Source organism: Carassius gibelio, chromosome B4 (genome assembly GCF_023724105.1).
Source record: "Carassius gibelio isolate Cgi1373 ecotype wild population from Czech Republic chromosome B4, carGib1.2-hapl.c, whole genome shotgun sequence".
Taxonomy (NCBI): domain Eukaryota; kingdom Metazoa; phylum Chordata; class Actinopteri; order Cypriniformes; family Cyprinidae; genus Carassius; species Carassius gibelio.
Window position 1 is genome coordinate 21723511 of NC_068399.1, and position 21510 is coordinate 21745020.

General features: G+C 35.8%; 1 protein-coding gene across 2 annotated transcripts; it reads right to left on the bottom strand.

Annotated features, from left to right (window-relative positions):
* Window positions 1-2229: 2229 nt before the first annotated feature.
* On the bottom strand, window positions 2230-18948 carry LOC127956276 (synaptotagmin-10-like). Of its 2 annotated transcripts, none has more exons than XM_052554110.1 (7): window positions 18642-18948; window positions 16824-17286; window positions 12939-13500; window positions 7129-7249; window positions 6167-6338; window positions 5600-5729; window positions 2230-5099 (listed from the first exon to the last, which is right to left on the bottom strand). In XM_052554110.1, the coding sequence occupies exons 1-7, from the start codon at window positions 18946-18948 to the stop codon at window positions 5028-5030; spliced, it is 1827 nt and encodes a 608-aa protein (XP_052410070.1). In that variant the 3' UTR covers window positions 2230-5027. The 2 variants fall into 2 exon arrangements, with proteins under 2 accessions (XP_052410070.1, XP_052410071.1); XM_052554111.1 differs by having other exon boundaries at window positions 18627-18906.
* Between the last annotated feature and the right edge of the window lie 2562 nt (window positions 18949-21510).

Genomic DNA, 21510 nt, shown 5'->3' on the forward strand with positions numbered 1-21510 from the left:
AACATGCAAACAGCATGCAGGCTTTGACCACTCAGATGTCCAATCATTCCTGTATAATGGAAGCCAGTGGGGCGTTGGAAGGACGGTAGCTTGAAATGCTTTCTCTAATGCTTTATTCCTGATTGCTGTTAGAATAATTGACGGAGACTTGCTTGTATTTCATACATTGTTGGTTTTATTGAGCAGTGATGTGCTATTTTCAGTCTGGAGAGGTCTATCAGACATATTGTGTCTACCTTTCCAAACCTGCATTGTGTTATAGAAGAAGAATGACAACCAAGATTTGTAGTGTAGCTTAGGATGTGACTTGATATTCCTGGAGCTAAGAGCTTGCATTATTTTATATTTTTACAGTACAGAGGTCAAAGTGATAGTAATGCATATAGGAAATAATAATGCTGTACATTACAGCAAAACATTGTATTATCATGTTATTACATTGTAATAATACATAGAAATATTTAAAAGGTAATATTCTACCAGGATTTGCTATGTTCACAGATATATCCTTTAAACCTTAAAAAAAAAAAAAAAAAAAAAAAAATCACATGTTAAACATCTGAAAAATCAATATGGAAAATTACTTCACATTTTATTTTTCTTGAAAATTCTTCCACTTTTCCACTTTTCTTGAAGTACAAAATGTTCTCTTCTCAATCATGGCATTATGTATTTAAATATTTTTGTATAATAATGCTAAACCACATATTTGACTGACAGTAAATGGCATGCTATTTTTTTCTTGTATAATAAACTAATAATAAAAAAGGCCATTGGAGTATTTTATACAAGAAAATCTAATTTCAGCCTTCCTACTTCAAAAGTATTTCTTGCCAGTTCTTTGTAATAATTTGTAACATTTCTGAGTGAAAATTGTTTAAAAACATTGAAGTGTTTTTCACATAACAAACCCATTGGGGATTATACAAATCCTCTCTTGCTCACTGTATCAGGGTTTATTTTGCGACGATGACTGGCTGACTCAGTCCTGTTCCACTTATCGGGCTGAAAAACGGCTTAAATGTGTTAAACGAACTTGCCTCTGGAATCTAGGCCTTTGGCAGTTCATGGCTCATGATAACAAGATGTAAGCTCAACATTAGTACCAACTGGTTTCCTGCCATATCCCTCCCCAGCAGACTGAGGAGACTGCAAGCCTTTGAGGCAGACGACTCTTTGATATCCGCAGAGATGAAGGAAATAGCAGTTGCCTGTCAGCACGATCAAGATATTTTTAGGTGTGCCAGGCTTTTGATGAGGCACCTTTTAGCAGTCCGAGGCTCAGAGGTAAGATAGAAAGCTCTGCCTCATTCAACCACATCTCCTTTTGTGTTAAGCTTGGTTTTTATTCTTCAATACTTGCATCATGTCACTGGTACCTCTCTTTTCTCTTTTAGCCGTTTGGCTCTGGTCTCTTGTTAAATGCAGTATTGATGTGGGTCAAACACGTTATCTGAACATGAATAGTTCACAGCTGCTTCTTTTCAGCGATTACATTTTGAATTTTTTTTTATAGTGATTTCAGCAAAATAAGAGACCAAATAGGGCCTTTTCAACATATTGTAAAAGCATTTTTCACTTAAATATTATAAACTATGAGACACTTTGACAAACCGTTAAATTTCTTGCTTTTCTTTATAAGCTTGAGGTATTTCTTTCTGGTGCTCTTGCTGTCTTTCCCTCTCTGTCTGTGTCATTATGTATTAAATATCAGAGAAAGCCTTATTACATCTGAACAGTGTGATGCCATTAAGTAAATTGTCAGAAAAATTGGTACAGTGCAGCATACAGAGCTTTCTCACTCAGTTCCTGCTCTCTGAAAGACATCCATCATCTCTCAGAAGATACGGTATCATTTTTACCGTACCGTTTTCTACTTTACTCATAGTTGCTTCTTCTGAAATTGGCAAATTAAAAATGTTTCAAAGTGTCCGTGTCATTTTGAGTTAACATTTATTCTATAATAAGGGATATAATAGGATATTCTGTAATAGAATATTTGAGTAATTAGAATATTATGCAATTTAAGTGAAAAAATTATATATATAACTATTAAAATGAAAACCAAAAATAAAAAAAAAAACTTATAAAAGTCAACTTATAAAAATACTCATAAAACTATAATACTGTCTACTGTATGTGTACAACATCATTTTATGTGAAATCTGTCATGATTTTTTTTAAGTTTAAACTTTGAGCTACGAAAAACTGAGTAATTGTAAAATACACTTCGACAATTCAGAATTTATTTAGTTAAAATACATTTGAAACATCCAGTAAAATCGTATTTCAAATATTTAGTGCATTTTTGTTTTTTTTTCTTACAAAAGTTATCACAAACTGTACACATCATGACTACATGTATAGCGATCATTTTAGTCCTGTGCAAGAATGACAAAGAATCACCGAGAAGCAGTTCATTAATAGCAAGAACAAGAAGTTATCTTAGCAAGTTGAGTGCTAACCAAAACAGTTTTACAATTTTTAGAGGCCATTACACAATATATGCAAACTGTGTATAAAGTTATTCAAGATCACAAGCCCATAGTACAAACCAATCACCAAACAATCCATAGAAATGCACTTTCACAACATAACAATTCGAAGAAATCTGGCAAAGTTAAATGAAATAAAAAATAATTCCTTTCAGAAAGAATATTTGTATACATTTCTAAACAATATCTAATATACTGGTATGAGCATGCTACAAGAATACTACATCTTTGTTCTATCACGCCGACCGAGCTCTGGGGCAGAAACTGTCTTGTGCAAATGAAAGATAACAGTACACAGCCATTTGTGTAATTGCCATGATTGCATTATTACTTAATGGACACACCAGAATATACTCAGAAAACACAATTGTCAGGGTCCAGCTTTAAAACATTAGGGGCCTCATTTATAAAGTGTCTGTATGCACAGATTTAATCTTAGAATATACATACGCTTAAATCCACGCCAAAGCTCATATTTGTAAAAACTTCCTTTGATGTGGAAAAGTGCTTAGTGTAACGCCAGGGTCTGAGCAGAAGTACACACTTGCCGGTTTTTGTAAATGTAAGATGTTCTTCCGGCTCACTGTTCTAAATGAAAGGACTAGGATGATGAATGGTGATCTTTTATATGTTAATGACATTGACTAAGAGTCGTTTACAAGGCAGAGAGCTGAAAGCAATCAGTTGCGTGCAAGTTTTCACGATTTCACATCTGAAAGAGAGGCGTACATGCGTTTTCTGTGCGTACATTCATTCTATGAATCACACGTATGCATATTTGAGAGATGATTGTAAGGTCACATTTAGGATGGTTTCTGTGCAACATTTTAGAAATGAGGCCCTAGGTGTGAAATTACCATGATGTACCATATTATTTGCATACCGACTGATTAGATGCTGGATGATTTCACACAATGAATACTAATTCTCTTACATAACAAAACTCAACTACATGGATACTAATCAACAGACAAAATTCATTCAAAAAAAAAGTAAATCAAGGCTTCTCTATTGTCCATCCATTTTAAATTACCACTGAGCAATTTTTCCATTGTACTTAATGTTTGTGTGGTTGGCAGTGCTTCACCTCTCTTTATGCAGAAAACGATGTTTCAATCACTTTAATTGCTTTAGATGCTATATATTCATCTGAAGATGGATCTGCATATGGTAGATTTTGCTAATATTCACATGATGGAATCATTTCTAACATATTTACACACAACTTTGTGTAACTTTGTGAGGGTGCCAGACGCCATTAAAAGTCAATTTACTTCTCTAGTTGTTCAAACACTGAGGAGTGGGATGATTGTTTTTAGATTTGAGAATTTAATATTAGGCAAGTGTTTCATAAATTTGAAGATATTATGAGTTGAAATGAGTGTATGTACGTATTTTTGTCTTCAAAAACAACTATAATAAAACATGCTACATCATTTGGCTACTCTAGATGTTCCATTTGACCATAATTTTCAGCACATGCTAGCTAAGAAAAAAATAATCGGTTTTAAAAAAAATGGCTAATTATAATTACATTTTGGAATGTTATGACAGCTGTTAGCCTTTAGTGACCTCCTGCTTGATATATTTTGTATTTTGTGCTTTTTTTTTACATCAATACTGAATTATTGTAATATTTTCCGTTTATTTAACAACTTGAACGATGTTCAAGTATAATGAGCACATCATTAAATGTTAATATAATCAAATTACAATACATTTAAATACCTTTAAATCAGTATGCTACAACAGTTTTATTAAAATAAAGAGTCTTTAGAAAGCTTTTTAATGAGCAAATAGATTCAGTTTGTACGTACAGTAAACATGCTTTGAATATGCTTTCTCCTTCATAATTGCCTCTCTGAGTCTTGGTGATAAATGAAATATCCATCCTGTCTCAAATTAGATAAAACACAAAGATTTATACTTTTGACATCCAGTTGTCTTGGTTGATATAAATAATTGTTTTATATCAATTGTAAAGTCTTCTTAATATAAAGAGAGCCAGATTCTTTATAAATAATTGTAACAATGCTGACATCTCCATTGTTCTCCATTTGATCACATGATTGCATGAAGGTTTTGCATACCAAACCAGTCTTGATTTCATATTCAAACACCTCTTTTTTTCTCTCCCCAAACCCTGCATCATATTTGTCAAATGTTTTCACCAGACAGGGGAATATGTATCTGAAATGTTCAAGAATATGACAGGATAAGCACTATCATTTCATGTGTCTGTAAACTGACATGTCATCATTATACTGTCAAACAGCAAGAGACTTCACATTATTTCACTGTCAGCTTCAAAGTGACCTGAAAACTATTGTTTTAGGAGCTCATAAACTCAGCACCAGCAAAATGTCAAAGAAACTGTGAGATGTGGAAACTCGATTGTGTCTGTAGCAGGCATACCAGTCATGTTTAATTCTTTGCCAAAGAAAAATGCAGCAAGCTAAAACTAGAGAAAAATATACCCTATTAATTATACAAACCAATTATGTTTTGCCATTAGATTTGTGTTCCGGGGTGTTATGGGGTCTGTGGAGGTTTTGGGGATGGACATGATCCTTGACTCTCAAAACTGGATGCTCTTCCAGGCCACTGCAGGGACGGATGAGACCAAAACATAACAACAGAGTAGTTTAGGAAATATTATACTTAAATACACTTGGCAAATGGATCAGAATTAGCCAAAAAGCACTATATCAAGGCTCAATCTACATAACACTGTTGCATAAAGTTGTCATTGTTATTTTTCTTCAATAGTTCACATTTTTACCACCCTGTCAACATTTGTACTGGTCCCACCATACATTTTTTATGTAATTTTTTTAGCAACACATATGTGTAAAAACATAAGAATGTGTAAAAGATATTTAAAAGATTGCATTGGGCCCAGTGAAAATATATAAATATGTAATTAATTTGACATAAAAAAATCATTTCGACAAAATTGGATAATAATAAATCATTAATCAATAAATCCCACAAATCCAAATGTTTACACTTTGCAAGGCATAAAAACTACATAATGCAACATCTTTACTATTGGGAAAGTGCAAGCTGGGTCTGGCTTTCTGCTCCAGTTTCTAGTTTCTCACCTCACAAAGTGCATGCCAGTGGGTGATGGGCTTGCGTGGATAAGCCAGCATCTCGTTCCAGTGGTCCCTTCCAAGACCCTCTGCATCCGGCCCTGTCCTGCATACTCCTATCACTTCATTGTGTCCAACTCTGAAAGAGAAACAAAACATAAGACTTTATTTTAGTGGTTTACTATCTTCCCATGACATTTTATGACAGGAAGGATGTGCATTTTCGATCCAGTTAAAAAGACTAAGGAAACCAGTTGAAATGAAATCAATCATACTTGATCAACAGGACTTTTGCATAAATGCTCCCACATCCACCTACATATATATTTAACTTCTGATGGTTGAACAATGTTTTGATAGCATAATCTGCCCTTAATTACACAGCGGAGCAGAGTTTTATAAGTATCTACATTACTGTTACAAATATTTCAGTAAGAGTTGCCAAACATGAGTGGTTTGCTTGCATGCTATCTGAATTAATATTATAACCACAATCATAAATATCATCATGTCAGAATAAGTTATTTTCAGCATGCTTATTGTTTTTTTAAATTATCTGAAGGAGCAGGGACTGACCTGTCGTAATCCATCACCATTATGGACAGGCTGACCTGCTCCACATTCTCAGGAGGGATGTCAAAAATGATGGCCTCGTTATAGACAGGGTTGAGTGTGTTCTTTTTGGTTGTCGTCTTCCGCTTCTTCAGTCTCCGACCATCACATATGAGGGAGACTTTAACGTATGGATCTGTGGAAAGAAGCAAGGTGAATGTGTTTAGAGCTTTTCGCATCTGAAATATGACTAAAAAGGTTTTTCCACATAGCGTTATAATTGTTATTTTTTCTGTTAAGCTCTCTTAACACGTTCTGCTTGCGATATGCCAAGAGCCCACAGGCATTTTAATATCTCACAAAACATGCTTAGCATTGATGTGTCTGTTGATGACTTTTCCCGCTCTCATGAGAACTCATAAATAAACAAATTTTTAACTTAATAACATGCATGAAATTAAAAATTGTATATCATTTTGGGTTTGCAGAGACTCAGGCATAAACAAAGTGCAATTAATTTCTTCCGATTGACTGGGGAAGGAAGCGTCTGCCAATAGTTTAATTGGATTCATTTTACTGTATTTTTCTACAATATATTTTTGTATTTACAAACCGTATATAATTTATTTGATACCAGTGACATTTTTTTGTGCAAGTTTAAATAAAAATACAAATGCTACGTAAGGTTTCAACAGTTTCTGTCTACATAAAATATAGGACAATAATAAAAATAATAACACTGCCAAGTTTCAGTTCAAAGTACATGTAAAAGTGAATTTTCCATTCGAAGACCCTAATGAATAATTTCAATTTGTGGGAAAAGGGCATCTGATTTCCCCTTTAACTCAAATCCTAATTAATCTAAACTAACAAAACTTTTGGATTACTGGAAACTGCCAAGCAAATGTTTTGGGGTATGCTGGAGATAAACATGAGCCTAAAGATGGTAAAATTGTGAGGGACAGGAAATAAGGGTTAACACTGACCGGAGTAGCCAGTAATGTCCATGGCTTTCAGATTGCGACACTTGATTACGGTGAGGGTCATGCGACCAGCCGTGGGAAGATAGCAAAGGGAATACATAATTTCACCCAGATCAACACTCTCCTGAAAGAAAAAAAAAGAAAGAGAGAGAAGGATATTGAGAAGAAAAATATTGAGATATTGTATATCTGATAGAAAACTTTGGATAGTCGGATGCTGAGAGGAGTAATGTCTGCACATCAGTGTCCTAAAATAGCATTAAAAATGATTTATAAAATGGTCTGCAGGATCTTCAGCATATATTGTAAGATTATTTTTCGCTTGAGAGCATCTCTAGAGAGCACTTGATGCGACTGCAAACAAAATCCTTATTGACTGACTCTCCAAATAGACTTTTATTTGCCTCGCCATCAACAACATAGCTTTGTGAGATATTGGACTAATGTTTGCTCATCAGGTTTAAACACATCCCTTTTCTATATTAAATCTAGAGAGAGGATATGTCTATAAAAAAAACTTCAGGGGAAAAAAAAACTCAGTGACAAAGAAATATGATTTCTAAGAAAGAAAGCTTTTCCAGAAAGACTTTAAGACTTTCATAAAGACTGTGTTTGTGTTTGTGTTTGTGTGTGAGAAAGTGTTACTGTGGGAAGTATAGTTTGGGTGGCTGGTTTTGTTGCGATTAAATAACTCAGTTTTGAATGAGACAAATCTAGCTTCCCTGACCTTTATTAGCTTTGCAGAGGCGGTAAAGATTATTCTAAAAGGCCAGTATGTATTTTGGTATTTACAGCCTCTCACTCCTGGAATAAGACAGCCATTATTCTCTCAAAGGCAGCTAAAGATAGTGATTAATCTGTCCAAGTAAAGATTAAATACTGATTGTGTAATGGGGAGATACATACATATTTAACCACTGTTGTACTGTGTTTAAATTTCAGGTGTACCACATGCCTGTTTTCTAGCCTTCCAAAGCAATGCATTTTCCCAATACCATTGAACATTGAGTTTTTGTCTGGTGGTTTTTTATTGTTTAAATAATATTTCATCATATTGATTTACTTTAATTCAGTTTTACTCTGCAATGGCAATCTAAAGTCCAGAAGATTAGGGTAATTTTAATGTTTTTGAAAGATGTCTCTTATGCTCACTAAGTCTGAATTAATTTAATACCGCAAAACAGTAAAATATTATTTCAATTTAAAATAACTGGTTTCTGTTTTAATATATATTTTAAATGTAATTTATCCCTGTGCTGACAGCTTAATTTTCAGTATCATTATTCCAGTCTTCAGTGTCACATGATCCTTCAGAAATTATTCTAATATGCTGATGTGGTGCGGAAACATATCTCTTCTTTTATCAAAAACAGTTTATGGCAAAACAGCAGCATTTGTTTGGAACAAAAACCTTTTGTAACAATGTAAATGTATTTGCTGTCACTTTTGATCAGTTTAAAGCATTCTTACTAAATAAAAGTCATGGTGACTCCAAACGTTTGAATGGTAAAGTACATTTAGTCAATAAAAATAATGGTTTAGTTACCAAGAAAGTGCAAAATGAAACCAAATATTTAATATTTTTTTGTTAATTAGGTATAATTAACAATTTTTTTATCATTCTATAAAGTGAATTCCAAACCATTTGAGAAAAAAAAAAAAATCTAGAATTTTTTGCCAACAATATTGTACATTTTAACTGTCATTATCATGAGGCACATTTCATTATAGTAATCATTATTTTTTTATTTTAAATCTAATAAAAAAAAGAAAATCTAATAAAAAAAAAAGTTTGTTTAGAAACACTGTTGTCTGTAATTGAAAAGATCAACACAGATTATATATCAGATGAGGATGTGTTACCTATTTTGTTGTAATATGATGTCAAAACCCCTTTCTGTCACGTCCTATCCCCTCCTCTGACTGCTCTTGTTATCCACAGCACAACTGTTGAATACAGAGAGCCACGAGCTAGTTCTAGAGTCACGTCTCCTATCAGTGTTCGTGTCCAAAGAAATCCACAAATCTTTTTGGGGCAATAATACCCTTCCTGTTTTGGCTGGCCAATTTCCTCTCCTCCAGATCTGAAATGGCATTGTGCCACAGTAGCAATGTACAAAATTAGACCTTCTCATGTCAGCTTAAGATAAAACATAGGGTTTCAATGTGCAGTCGGAAGTGTAACAGAGCAAGGCTGCAATCTATGGCTCTGACTATTTTAGGAATTGAGAGTTACTAGCTTCTTTCCGCAGTCAGGGGCCTAAGAGCAGCGGGTCTGGTTCTGAGAGTCAGTTTTTGTCCCTAAAGGGCAGTTTTCATGCTCTCATAACGGAGCACAATAAGTCGAAGTCTCTCCACCGCCTTTCCAAGCCCAAACATCAATACTTCTGTCTTGTAGCTATGAGGCAAAGCAATAGTCAGTGAAGAGAATGAGAAGGAAATAGCATGAGAGCAATCCAAATGTTAGCAAAACACAACAGAAGTGATTTGACAGGCACAGAAATGTGCATCCCGGTCGAGCAAACAACAGGGAAATGAATAAATATGCTGACAACAAACACAATCAGGAAATTAATGAGCCCTAAAGAGACTGATGCATCTAACAAGTAGGAGGAGGAGATTGCGTTTCCCAAACAGGAATGAGTCACCACAGATTTCTCTCTATGGTGAACAAAATGAAACTGTCACCATTCACTTTGTCTTTGAAGCAGAAGGCAACGGGACAAGTGGCATAGCAAGTAAACCCCAGGGCCATATGCAAATCCCCACCCCACCACCACCCAAACTTCAACACTTAACTTGGGCCCTATTGTTGATTTTCCCTATTGTTAACGTTTAAATAACGTTACGTGAAACGTTACTATTCACACACTGTTTTACGGTATAGGCTGAATGCTTGGAAATTCTATTTAAAGTTTTCAAGTCCATTCCTTATTTGTGGCATGCAAGCCACCCAATAATCTCAGCTTTGTGCTTCTGTCAATTTTATGATAAAATGCAAACAATAAATGTGTTTTCTCTTTAATGTTTTGTGAGATAATTCTCCTCAGTTCAAGGGGCATATGAATCAGTTATATTTTCCTCTTTAATATTTGCAGCACGACATAAACATGAATATTCGAATGTGGGCATGAAAGAATCTGAACAATTTAATACAAACTAATGTCAAAAATGTTTAAAAACGTCAATAAGTCTACATTTTATTGCTGTTTTTTTATGTTAAATGTGAAGTATGACGGATGACTTTCCAGTTTCAAATGGGGTATTAAAAATGACGTCATATTTAAAGCTTCCAGTGTTATTTAAAAAAATGCTAGTTATCGCACATGCACCTCCTATCTCCTTCAAAGTGCAATTCAGCTTCCACTCTCAGCACAAACGAATGGATATGCACATTTATCTAGGTAAACAATTTTAATTAATACTGTGAAATGCACAAAGTGATTTATGTCGACGTATTGATTTGAAAAGGCTAAATTGATCAAACATACACTCAACTCACTGTCTGCTGCCAGCCACTTGGTTGTTCCTTTAGAAAACAAAAACCTTAATTTAACAAACATAAAATGTTCCAAACATACTTCTAAATGAAATTAATACAAAAAAATGCAAAGAAATATTACCACTTTGCCATTAAAAACCAAAACTGAACTATTTTAATGGCTGCAACAGCAGCTGTGTAATTTTGGAAGAGAGAGAGAAAAAAGAGATGGGCTCCTGTCTCGATAATTCTGATAAACTGTTGGACAAGAGAAATTCAGGGAAATTGCAGGGAAATTCATTTCCTCGTTTCAATTAAAAGTTCCCCTCAGCTCGGCTGGCCCCCAATATGCTCGGGCCCATATGCACCTCCATACACTGCATTGTTAAATGCTTCTGAGTCACTCACTGTTAGTGAGGTGAGTGTGACGAATGATGCCTTTCACCTCATCGATACAGATCATCTAGCAGTTTAACAAGTCAGTATCTATGTAATAATATATAAAGTCAAACCTGTGTGCATATTACCACTTAAACTAGGGTTTAGTGTTTCAGGTGATGTGAAAAATCATAGATTCTGAACTAAGTACCAAAACATTTTTCTTTGCCCAATCTTTATAACTTTTTTTTTTCTTTCAAAATGCTAGTATGCTCATCATAAGGCTAAATACCTCGATATTATTCAAGTGCTAACTATTAGTGATAGTTAATAAAAAAATATATATTATTTATTCATGTCACTCCAAACCTATATGACTTTAATCATGAAATAAAAAAGAGGATATTTTGAAAAATGTCTTGTGTTGCAGTCCATACAGTGAAAGTCAATGGGGTTCACTGGGGTTGTTTTGGAACCCATTGAATGGTATAGAAACTGTTCTGTAAACAAAAAAAGTTGTAACAATCTTTAAAATACAATCCATACTCTGCAGAAGAAAGAAAGTCATACAGATTTTAAAGAGTAAGTAAATTATGAATTTGTATTTTAAGGTGAACTAAAATAAAAAATGTATCTGAGACATAATGAGTAGGCTTCATTATCATGAGGGCCAATCTGACTAAGGAACCTAAAAAGAAAGTTAAAAAAAAAATAATAATAATAATTATATATATATATATATATATATATATATATATATATATATGGTAACTGTCATAAATGTATACTGCCGGTAAGGGTTGCTTTTGTACGAAAATTTTGCACATTAAAAAATAAATACGAACTCACGTTATTATAATCACTTTTACACAATCCCTCCAAATTTTTTGTCAGTCATAAAAAATCCGGATCTAGTTCATTTTTCTTCTCTTTTTTTTTGCATCTGTAGCAAGCATTTTCAGATGTGTTTTGACAGCTCAGAGCCACCGTACAAGCAAACGCCAAAATCCAGAAAGGCGGTTGTTAAGTTTGTCTACTTTGTCTTGCAGCACAAAGCACCGTAACAATCCTTGCACACTGGGTTCACAGAAAATGGTGGGCTTTTTTTAATATGTGGCTTTAATATGTATCGCTAGCAAAGCATCAAACGGAGCCACTGACATCCTGAAGTAAACATTGAATCACCCGGGATGATCCCACTGCTCCTGAATGGGAACTCTACTTCTGCTTGAAGACTCCATGTAGTGTAGTTTTGCAATATTTTTCCGCAACATATTAATTAATACACATTTGACTCAGTCAGCTAAGTTTCTGTGTGTGACCAATTTTTTGGAATACGCATACAAAAATTTCAAACTCAGTGTGCAGAGACCTTACCATTTCTTCCTCTACTCTGTAGTCAGTGGGACGGTATAGGACAAACTCCATTTCACACCTGTTGGATTAGTCATGGCTGACGTTTGAAGGCTCTGACTTGATAATCATGCTTCCTGTGGCTCTGGAAACTGGCAATTGGATCTATTTTTGGAAGGGGTACGTGGGTGCCCTGAAAGGGTGAGTCAGGTTGGAGATGAGCCCTTGCTGACACCTGGCTTTACATAACAGATCAATCTATCCGTTAATAAGACCTTCACATTTGTGCAGTCAGATTTCCTTTGATTGAAGCAGAGGTATGTAACCAGTTAGTGAATACAGTTGTCCTTGTATTTCTGTTCGTTCATTCGTTCATTCATCTTTTAAACAAATCTTTGCCTAGCCACCATTCAACAAATTCTTGACAAACATTCTTTAATTAAAATTCTACTTCCCATAAATACACATTTAAATTCTGCATCATGATTGCTACCTTTAAAATGAATCCAAAAATTCAAACCTGCCAGAAATCTGGTCTCAATGAGGGATCTGAGGAAAGTACTGGTTATGACCTTTGCTTTTCTGTACGCACTGTACTTACTGTAGTGGCTGCAAGGATGTCCTTCCAAACCACAGCTTCACGTGATAGGTCAGACAGCTCAAACAGGTTATCGACCACCACCTCTCCGATCATGTCATGACTCGTAAAGCGGTCAAAGTCGTAAACGCTGAAGTGCAGCTTGCGATTGCACAGCTCACTGTACTCCACAGGGAAGCGGAACGTCTCGTCGAACATGGGGTTGAGCGTCTTGCGGTGGACCCTCGTCTGAAACTTCTTTTTGCGCTCTGGAAGCAGGTAGATCTTCACGTAGGGGTCGGAGGTGCCCGTGAAGTCTTTAGCAGGCAGTTCCAGAGCCTTTAGAATGCGAACCACTAGAGCTTGTTCCTCGTAGTCGTAGCTGAGGGCAAAGCTCAGCTTGCCGCACGTCTCTACTGGCTCCTTGGCGCCCTCTTCAGAGTCCACAGACTTCTGCTTGTACAGCTCAGGTTTGATACGACCGATACTGACTGCAGAAGACTGGCGCACAGGTAGAGCGTCCATGGTGAAGTCCACACTGGTCACATTCTTCTGCCGTGGCAGGTGTCGGCGGAAAGAATTGTGCCTGTGAAAAGAGAAGTCGTTACAAAATATTTATGTATATTGGAAGTTCTGCATTAAATGGGTGCCGTCAGAATGAAAGTTCCAACAGCTGATGAAAACAACGCAATAATGTAAACTCAAGTCCATCAGTTAAACTATTTTTGAAGTTAAAAGCTGAATGTTTGTGATTTGTGCATATTTCTCTCTTGATTCAGACAAGATGACTTTTCCACAAGAAAAATAAATATTATGAGATAAGAAGGGTAATTATTTTTTAGTGGATTTGTTCAATTGCAAACAAGCGTTTTTTTTGCTGATCAGGATGTTTCACTAGTTCACGCTTGCATATAATTAGCTGAGGTATGGTATGCGTATTTGCCGTGCTGTCCGGGGAAGGGCTCCGAGCTCGGGAATGGCCCGAACTTAGAGTACCCCCCTTCCCCGTCTATTTATAAAGTGAACTTGAAGTGAGGAGATGGGGTGGAGGAGGGATGCTGATAAACCGTCAATGGATAGAGGTAAGTCAGCGATATTTATACTATGGGACTGATTACTTGATTATGGTCCACCTGTGTTGGTTGGGCTAAGTCTCTGACGCGCTCCTCCCGAATCTTATTAATAAAATTACATTTATTGCAATGTTTTTATCAGCTGTTGGGACTCTCATACTGATGGCACCCATTCAATGCAGATGATCCATCGGTGAGACTGTGATGTAATGCTACATTTCTGTTATCTGTTCTAATTGGGGGGGGGGGGGGGGTATGACTCATCTACAACTTGGAAGGTCTGAGTGTAAGTTACTTTCCAGCAAAATCATATTTTTGACTAATTATCCTTTAATGCAAAGGTTCCTTTTACTTAATTATTCCCTAGCACTGGAAAACAACCACTTAAGTACCGCAATTTAATTTTTAGAACCCTTTATATTCTAGACTTCACAATAATTTATTAACAATAGTTAGGTCGGGATCTTTTTACTATAGAAAACCTCATTTTGGCTCCTGTGAGGAAATCATATTTCTCTACTTATCCTCGGTGTTTCCTAGCAACTATAGCACCTTTAAGACGATGACAACAAACAAATGACAATGACAGCATGATACCAAAAAAGTGATGGATTATATCATTAACAAATTTGTGATATATTAATCATAATATTTACCAGATTGTGTGTTTCCACAGAATTGTTTTTGCAGTTTTTCTCACGTGATCTCATAATGACTGTCAATCTCTCTTTCTCTCTCTATTTTGTCCATCACTTGTCTGTCACCTGCACATTTGCTGCACATCATGTCTTGCAGTTTGCACAATCATCCAATCACAATGCAATGATAAATTGTAGACAGAGTAATTAACTTCTGTCTTCTGATGTTTTGAAGAGCACTTTTTTCAAAGTGCCATCCAGTGTTTGATGGCAATGTTTCTGAAACATCTTGCCAACCATAATGAATGAACCTGTGAGCCAGTGCCAGATTTTAATTTGTGTTTGTACTCTCCCATATAAGCGATTGTAGAGGAAATATTAAATTCCTGTTTTTCACAGACACGTCTGTTACCTGTTGCACTCTACACTGATGACTGATTGCTACACGTGAAATAAAATTTTCCTCTCTACTCATCATATTTTGGATTTTAGTTTATGCAAGCTATCTAATAAGAGTGTTTTATCATTTTACAGCAAAAGTAAGTTCGTTTTTTGCAGGAATGTGTAATATGCTCATGCAATTAAATTAATTATGCATAAAGTAATTCAGTTACAATTTTTAAAGGGGTCATGAACTGAGAAAACAAAATCCCCTTTATCATTTGATATATAAGAGGTCAATGTATTATATAAACTTCCTGTAAGTTTCCGAATTCAAAACTTCGTCATTACTCTAAAAACAGCTTATATTGAAGGCAGTGGATTAACTTTATTTTTAATGAAATTCCAGACCATGGTAAAATAGTCAGCCGTGCCTATGCATTCTGATGAGAGGGGTTAGTAACAGGACAGAAAATAGCTTATTTCTGATAAACTATTATGCTTTTTTATGTAAAAATCTTGATAACATTATAAGTAGACCTCAGAGCACAGTACAAAAAAAACTAACAAACACCGGACAGAGTTCACGAGCCCTTTAACTATAGGACTATAGAAATGGAACTAAATTCCATCTTAACTATTAAAGGCATTTAATGGATATTTTTGCTTGGTTTGTGCAAAAAAATATAGAATTTATTACTGCACCTAATGGGTTGTGTGACTGTGAATCATATATTAGAAATCTTCATTTGAGTCACTGTAAAACAATAAGAAGTTATATAATAATAGCAGTTATATATATATCTTCAGTTTCTTCCCTAAAAACTAAATGATTTAAAACAATAGTGCATTCACTCATAAGAAATAGATAAACTAGCTTCTCCAAAGCAGTTCTGCTCAATTTGATAATTTCAATTGATGGTATAGCATGAAATTACCAATTTCAAAGAACATAGCGTCACATTTAGCCTATTTTAAAGTCTTTTGAACATGGTTTGCAACTATCTCAAAGCATACAGTATCTGGTTATTTATTTATTGTTTCTTTGATTCTTTTATCACCTCTTACTCCAGATAAGGTAATATTTAAAGAAATGACAGAAAAATAGGAAAACAATAAAAAAATGTGTCAACCCAAGTCCAGTCAACCAGTCTTTCACAATGCCCTTTGAGTAACTTCTCCTGGCCTTTTCATGCACTTCGTCATTGTGCGATTTATAAGGACACCTTATTGTTACACCATGTTGTAGTTTTTAATAACAATTCTGTGGCTTGTCAGTAGCGGATTCCATAAGGATCCGAGCACAGCTGTTCCTCACTTCCCCAGTCGGACAAACAGTCGCAGCATGTCAGCTCTATTGTGTGGCAACACTAATTACATCCCTGCTTCCTTTAAACACGGAGCCGCATGAAACAAAGAGAAGAAGAGCTGATTGTTTAATTGCTGGGGACGTTTAATGCTGTTGCCATGGCGATGTGACTCTAGGGCTCTGATTGGTGAACTGTAATGATTAATGGGCGTATGTAGTAACCATGAGACATCACCTATCAACAGGGTAAATATGTCAAAATAAAAGTTGTGATAAAACATTTTATAAATGAATTCCTTTGTACATAGTAAACTAGAATATATTTAGTATTTTTTACTAATATTATTAATTTTTCTAACAATTATACTAATTATTTGATCATTATTTATTTATGCATTTAGCAGATGCTTTTATCCAAAGCGACTTATAGTGCATATATGTATAGATATAGATAGATCTCCGTGTACTGTAATTTATCATTTGTTTGGCATTCAGATGTGTGTATCACCTGGAGGATGAGGTAGGTTCAGTTGTCTGTCTCTGGATTTTGGCCTGCTTGCTCAGACGGTCACGCAGTGCCTGCTGCACCTCAGCAGGGATGTCTGGCAACGTCTGGCTGATCTTCATGGCCGCCTCCAAAATCTTAACCGAGCTCCGTCCATTAACCTTTACTTCTGGTACCTTCCTCTTCTTATCCTCCTCATCCTCGTGCTGGATGTGCGATGGCTGCCTTCCCACATTTCCAATTGCATTGGTCTCTGGATGAGTTGAAACAGAACGAGACACCGGAGTCGGGGCCGGGGCTGGGGGGGCCTCGGGATGCACCCCCAGCGGATAGCTGTCAGCATTGGATGAGAGCGCCTTGCTTCTCCAAATGGGCCAGCACAGCTTCCAAAAGACAAAGAGAGAGACTACCAAAAGGGCGAGCCCACAGAAACCTACGACCAGAGCTAGGAGACTTACAGAGATGTCTACAGGCAACAAGAAGAAGAGAGAGTGCAGAAAAAGAGGCCAGATTGGAAGGAGAGTGTGTTGAGAAGATCGTAAAGAACAGAAGGTGAGGGAGAAAAGAGACGAGGATAGGAGAAAGAGATAAATGAACACCAGATGGAGACAGACAGAGACCAGCAATAATAAATGATGCATGACAGACAAACAGGAGAAAGAGGGAGAGAGAAAAAGAAAAGAATGAGAGGGCAAGGTATAAGAAAAAAGAAGACTGAAATGTGCTTGTTTAGTAAAGCAGAGATCAGCAGAGTCATTTTGCTCCCCGGTTTGGTGTTCCAAAGATTAAAACAGTCCTTTCATAGGCATTAATGAGCTATTTTTTTTTAAATGTTAAATATCTCGTAATGTCAATTTAAGATGCAAAAAGTGGCACTGTTGAACTTTCATACGTGTCCAACAGGTGCAAGAGTTTCAGCTGCTTAATGGACTGCACAATGCAGCACATAATTATAGCTGATTGCTGTTTAATGGGTTGAGTTTTACCACCATACTAATGGTGCGACTAACCAATTAGAAATGAGATTCAGGGATGGACTCACTCTCATACATGGACACAAAAAATATAGGAAAATGACTTTAAAAATATATTTATATAATTTGCATAAGCATGTCATAGTGTAATTTGATTTCTATCTTCCAATGCACTCTTGGCCATACTTTACTGTGAATATATCACGCACATTGGTCCTCACTGTTTGAAGCACATTCTTTACTGTCTGACGTTTTGTTAGCTGTAAACCCATACAACTTGTAGTTTTGTATTTCATTTTGATTTGCTCTGGACTACAGGGCTAAAAAAACATTAACAAAAAAAAACAAACATGCAGGTTTATGTGCATTGTCGACGTGTGGTACACGCGAGTTTTTTCACGCAATACAAAACGTTTGACGATTATAATTGTACACAATCATAAAAAAAAGTGTGGCGGAACCCTGTGAAAACGTATACTAATATGTACCCTTCAGGTACTAATATGTACCGCTTAGGGGGAAAGGGTATAAAAAGATGTAGCTACCTTGTAGCTTTTGTACCTGCCGCCCAGTGAAATAAAACTGAGACAACGAACTCAGCTGCCATTTTCACACTTGTTGCGCACTGATAATCAACAAGTGGAACCGTTTTTATTTCAGATAATGTTATGAATATAAAGTAAGTTTCTATGCCCGTGAACGAACTTTTAAAACTTTCAGTATACTAACTCCGCGCACTCGTGCTTAGAAAAAGTCTCCTTAACTCGCTAACCAGAGTTCATGGGAATATGTTTGTGAGAGGATAATAAAACATTTTTTAAGTTAAATTTACCTGAACTTCCTTTACCTGGTATGTTGCTCTCCAGTGGAAATATATCCGCGCATTTCTCCCGGTCGACGTGCCCGGCAAGACACAGCTCCGTCACTATTTGGAGAGCCCTTTGGCACAGGCTGATGCCGTCCTCTGTGCGGACATTCATCTCTTTTTTGTTAATCCATCGTATGTTGGACGGTGCGTGAGGATGAGGGTTCATTGGGGCACCATGTGAGCTGGGGAGTGCAGCTGATGCGTAAGGGAATGGAAAGAGAATGGTGCGTCCAAGTCCATGTCCTCCGCGCAAAGGCGCACCAGATTGTCTGCCACGGTGGAACATTGTAGGGGCATTTCTACACTGCCCAATAGGAGACACGCGTTGTCTAGAGAGGGAGGATCATAAACAGGGCACAAATATACATTATGTTCTCATTATTTAAATTCTTCCAATAGAACATGCATTTTCTTCTTAGCAAAAAGACAGAGACTGAGCTGACATTGTATATAATATATTGCTTATAGTTATTACCAAGTGTTGTCCGTATCTTTCAAACTTAAGATGAAGATGTAAAGCAGTGTATAAAATAATAAATGTGAAGTATGACCACTTTAAATAACTTTCTTGAAATAAATAATACAGTCTAGTGATATTCATGAAATAAACATTGCATGTAAACATTAGATATGCATATCTTTGTTCATATAATATATAATGCATACAAAAATATATGTATATGTGACATAAGAATATGGAATCATTTTTATTAGAGTTTTTAATAAGATTAACGATTTCTATTACTTATTTCAGTTTCATTGTTTTAAGTGATTCTTAACTTTACCTATATTTACATCATGCTCTTCTTTAAAGTTATTAAAGTCTTGTGTAATAGTTTGTTGGAAGTATTTTGTATTATTATTATTTACTTTATTTTACAAAGCATTCCGTTATCAATGAAAAGGAGTTTCCAAATGTTAACGTGTTTTCAGATGTAGAAAACAAGTCAAATATGAGTAGACATTTTGTTTAATAGAACAAAAGAGGTCTGGAAATGCATGTCTGATGATAAGAGAACGCTATGTGCTTGGCTCGGGTTTTCTCATAGAGTCTGACAATCTCCTTGACAACCAAATGCAAACCGGGAAGCAGTTGAGGCATCATCCTCATGCAGACCCATGTGTATGTGGCTTTGCCCTGTGAGGCTATCGGCTTCAGAAAATGCGCTCGTCTCATACTAAACAGATGCGCATATTTTGCCTAGGTGATTTATACAGGCAGAATGGATACAGAACAAGTTTCTGGGTTCACTCAAACCCTGACTGACCTAGCGTGGGGCAGATTTATAATACAAATATATTCTGAATTAATGACAATAATTAAAGATGTCTGTGCAGTCTATTGTTATTATTATTATTATTTTAACATTAAAGTGGTCATATTATGTTTTTTAAAGATCATTATTTCGTGTATTTGGTGTAATGGAATATGTTGACATGCTTTAAACCTGTTAACTGTCACTCACGATTTTGAAGATAGACTTGAATGTGCATGATACAAACCTACATTTTTATAATTCATGACTGAAAACATTTTGTAACATGATTTTGATGTGCCATTTACATGGTAATGCAATGTCTGATTTTAAAATGGGTTTTAAAGGATGAATTTTGAGATTTTATGTTTTCAAGTGATATATAACTTCTGATGATTTCTAAAATGTGATAGAGAAAAAGGCAACGAGGAAGTCTTTTTTTTAAACAAAGGTCAAAGCTCCTTTTGTAATGTAGATTTCTGAGGGTGCACTCTTGTCATACATTAATCTATTACTTTTCCGACATAATTTTTAACAAAAAATATTGGTAAAATATATATTTGGGAGTCTTAGACCTTTCCAACGATATATAGTTTGTCAAGATTAGATTAAATTTGATTGTAGTATAGTCAACGTAGGCGTCCCGTATACGGGACGGGGTGACATTTAACAGGTTAATGTTCAAAAAACACTTTATTTTTCAAATACTGTACATTATTGTAGGTCCTCTATGCCCAGCAAACACGTCGTTTTCTATAAAGTTTCTCCTTACGACAAACTCAGTCTGCTCTGATTGGCCAACTGACCCAGTGCATTGTGACTGGCAGAACACCGAAAACACTCATCTGAAATATTATGCCCGTTTCCATAATCGCGAGCTTCTTCTTTCAAAATAAATATAAAGAACTTTAATGATGTCCTTAGTTTTACCATCAGTTCAAGCCTGAAAGGGGAACAGAGTGGCGTAACAGACACCGTGATGAAGCTCGTATGTGTTTGCAGTACGCAATCCGCAGATGGTTAAGACAGCTGACTCCACTCCGCATTTGAACGGTCAATAGCAAATACTTAAACAAATGACAAAACATTCTTACAGTAGCTGATTCAGAAGAGCCAGATTGTCATAGAAAAGTCAGAAATACCTCCTCTCCTAGGTTCACGAAACGGTTGTCCATAAATGCATTGCTGTTCTGTTTTAAGTGATCTTAAAGATTCCTATATGCATATACTGTTGGAAAGCCAAATAAAGTGCTTTTGCTTTCGCCTATACAGACAGCATCTCCTTGACATGGCTGCTTCAACACTTACCTGGTTACTGAAACCACACTTTCTTTCTTTGTGAACATTTGGGCGGCATTATACAAAAATTTCCTCAATTGTGATGTAGATATGTTGGGGCATGTTTAAACAAGGCGTTTTATGGGAGTTTTAACTTTGACAGAGAATATCTCTTTGGATTTGAGACTGTTGTCTTTGCAACTTTACAGATCTGCATTAAGCACCAAGAACTTGTAACACTCCAAAGAGAAAGGAAAAATTTAAATCACATCATACGATGCATCAGATCTTGCTTCTGTTTTATTTGTATGTGT

Bases quoted from the DNA above. Each gene is read 5' to 3' on its own strand.
- LOC127956276 (XM_052554110.1), bottom strand. From the start codon at position 18,948: ATGTTCCACCGTGGCAGACAATCTGGTGCGCCTTTGCGCGGAGGACAT. The intron at 7,250-12,938 runs GTAAGTACAGTG...TTTTTCTTTCAG, and splicing joins ACATCCTTGCAGCCACTACA to GAGAGTGTTGATCTGGGTGA. The intron at 6,339-7,128 runs GTCAGTGTTAAC...TTCTTTCCACAG, and splicing joins GGACATTACTGGCTACTCCG to ATCCATACGTTAAAGTCTCC.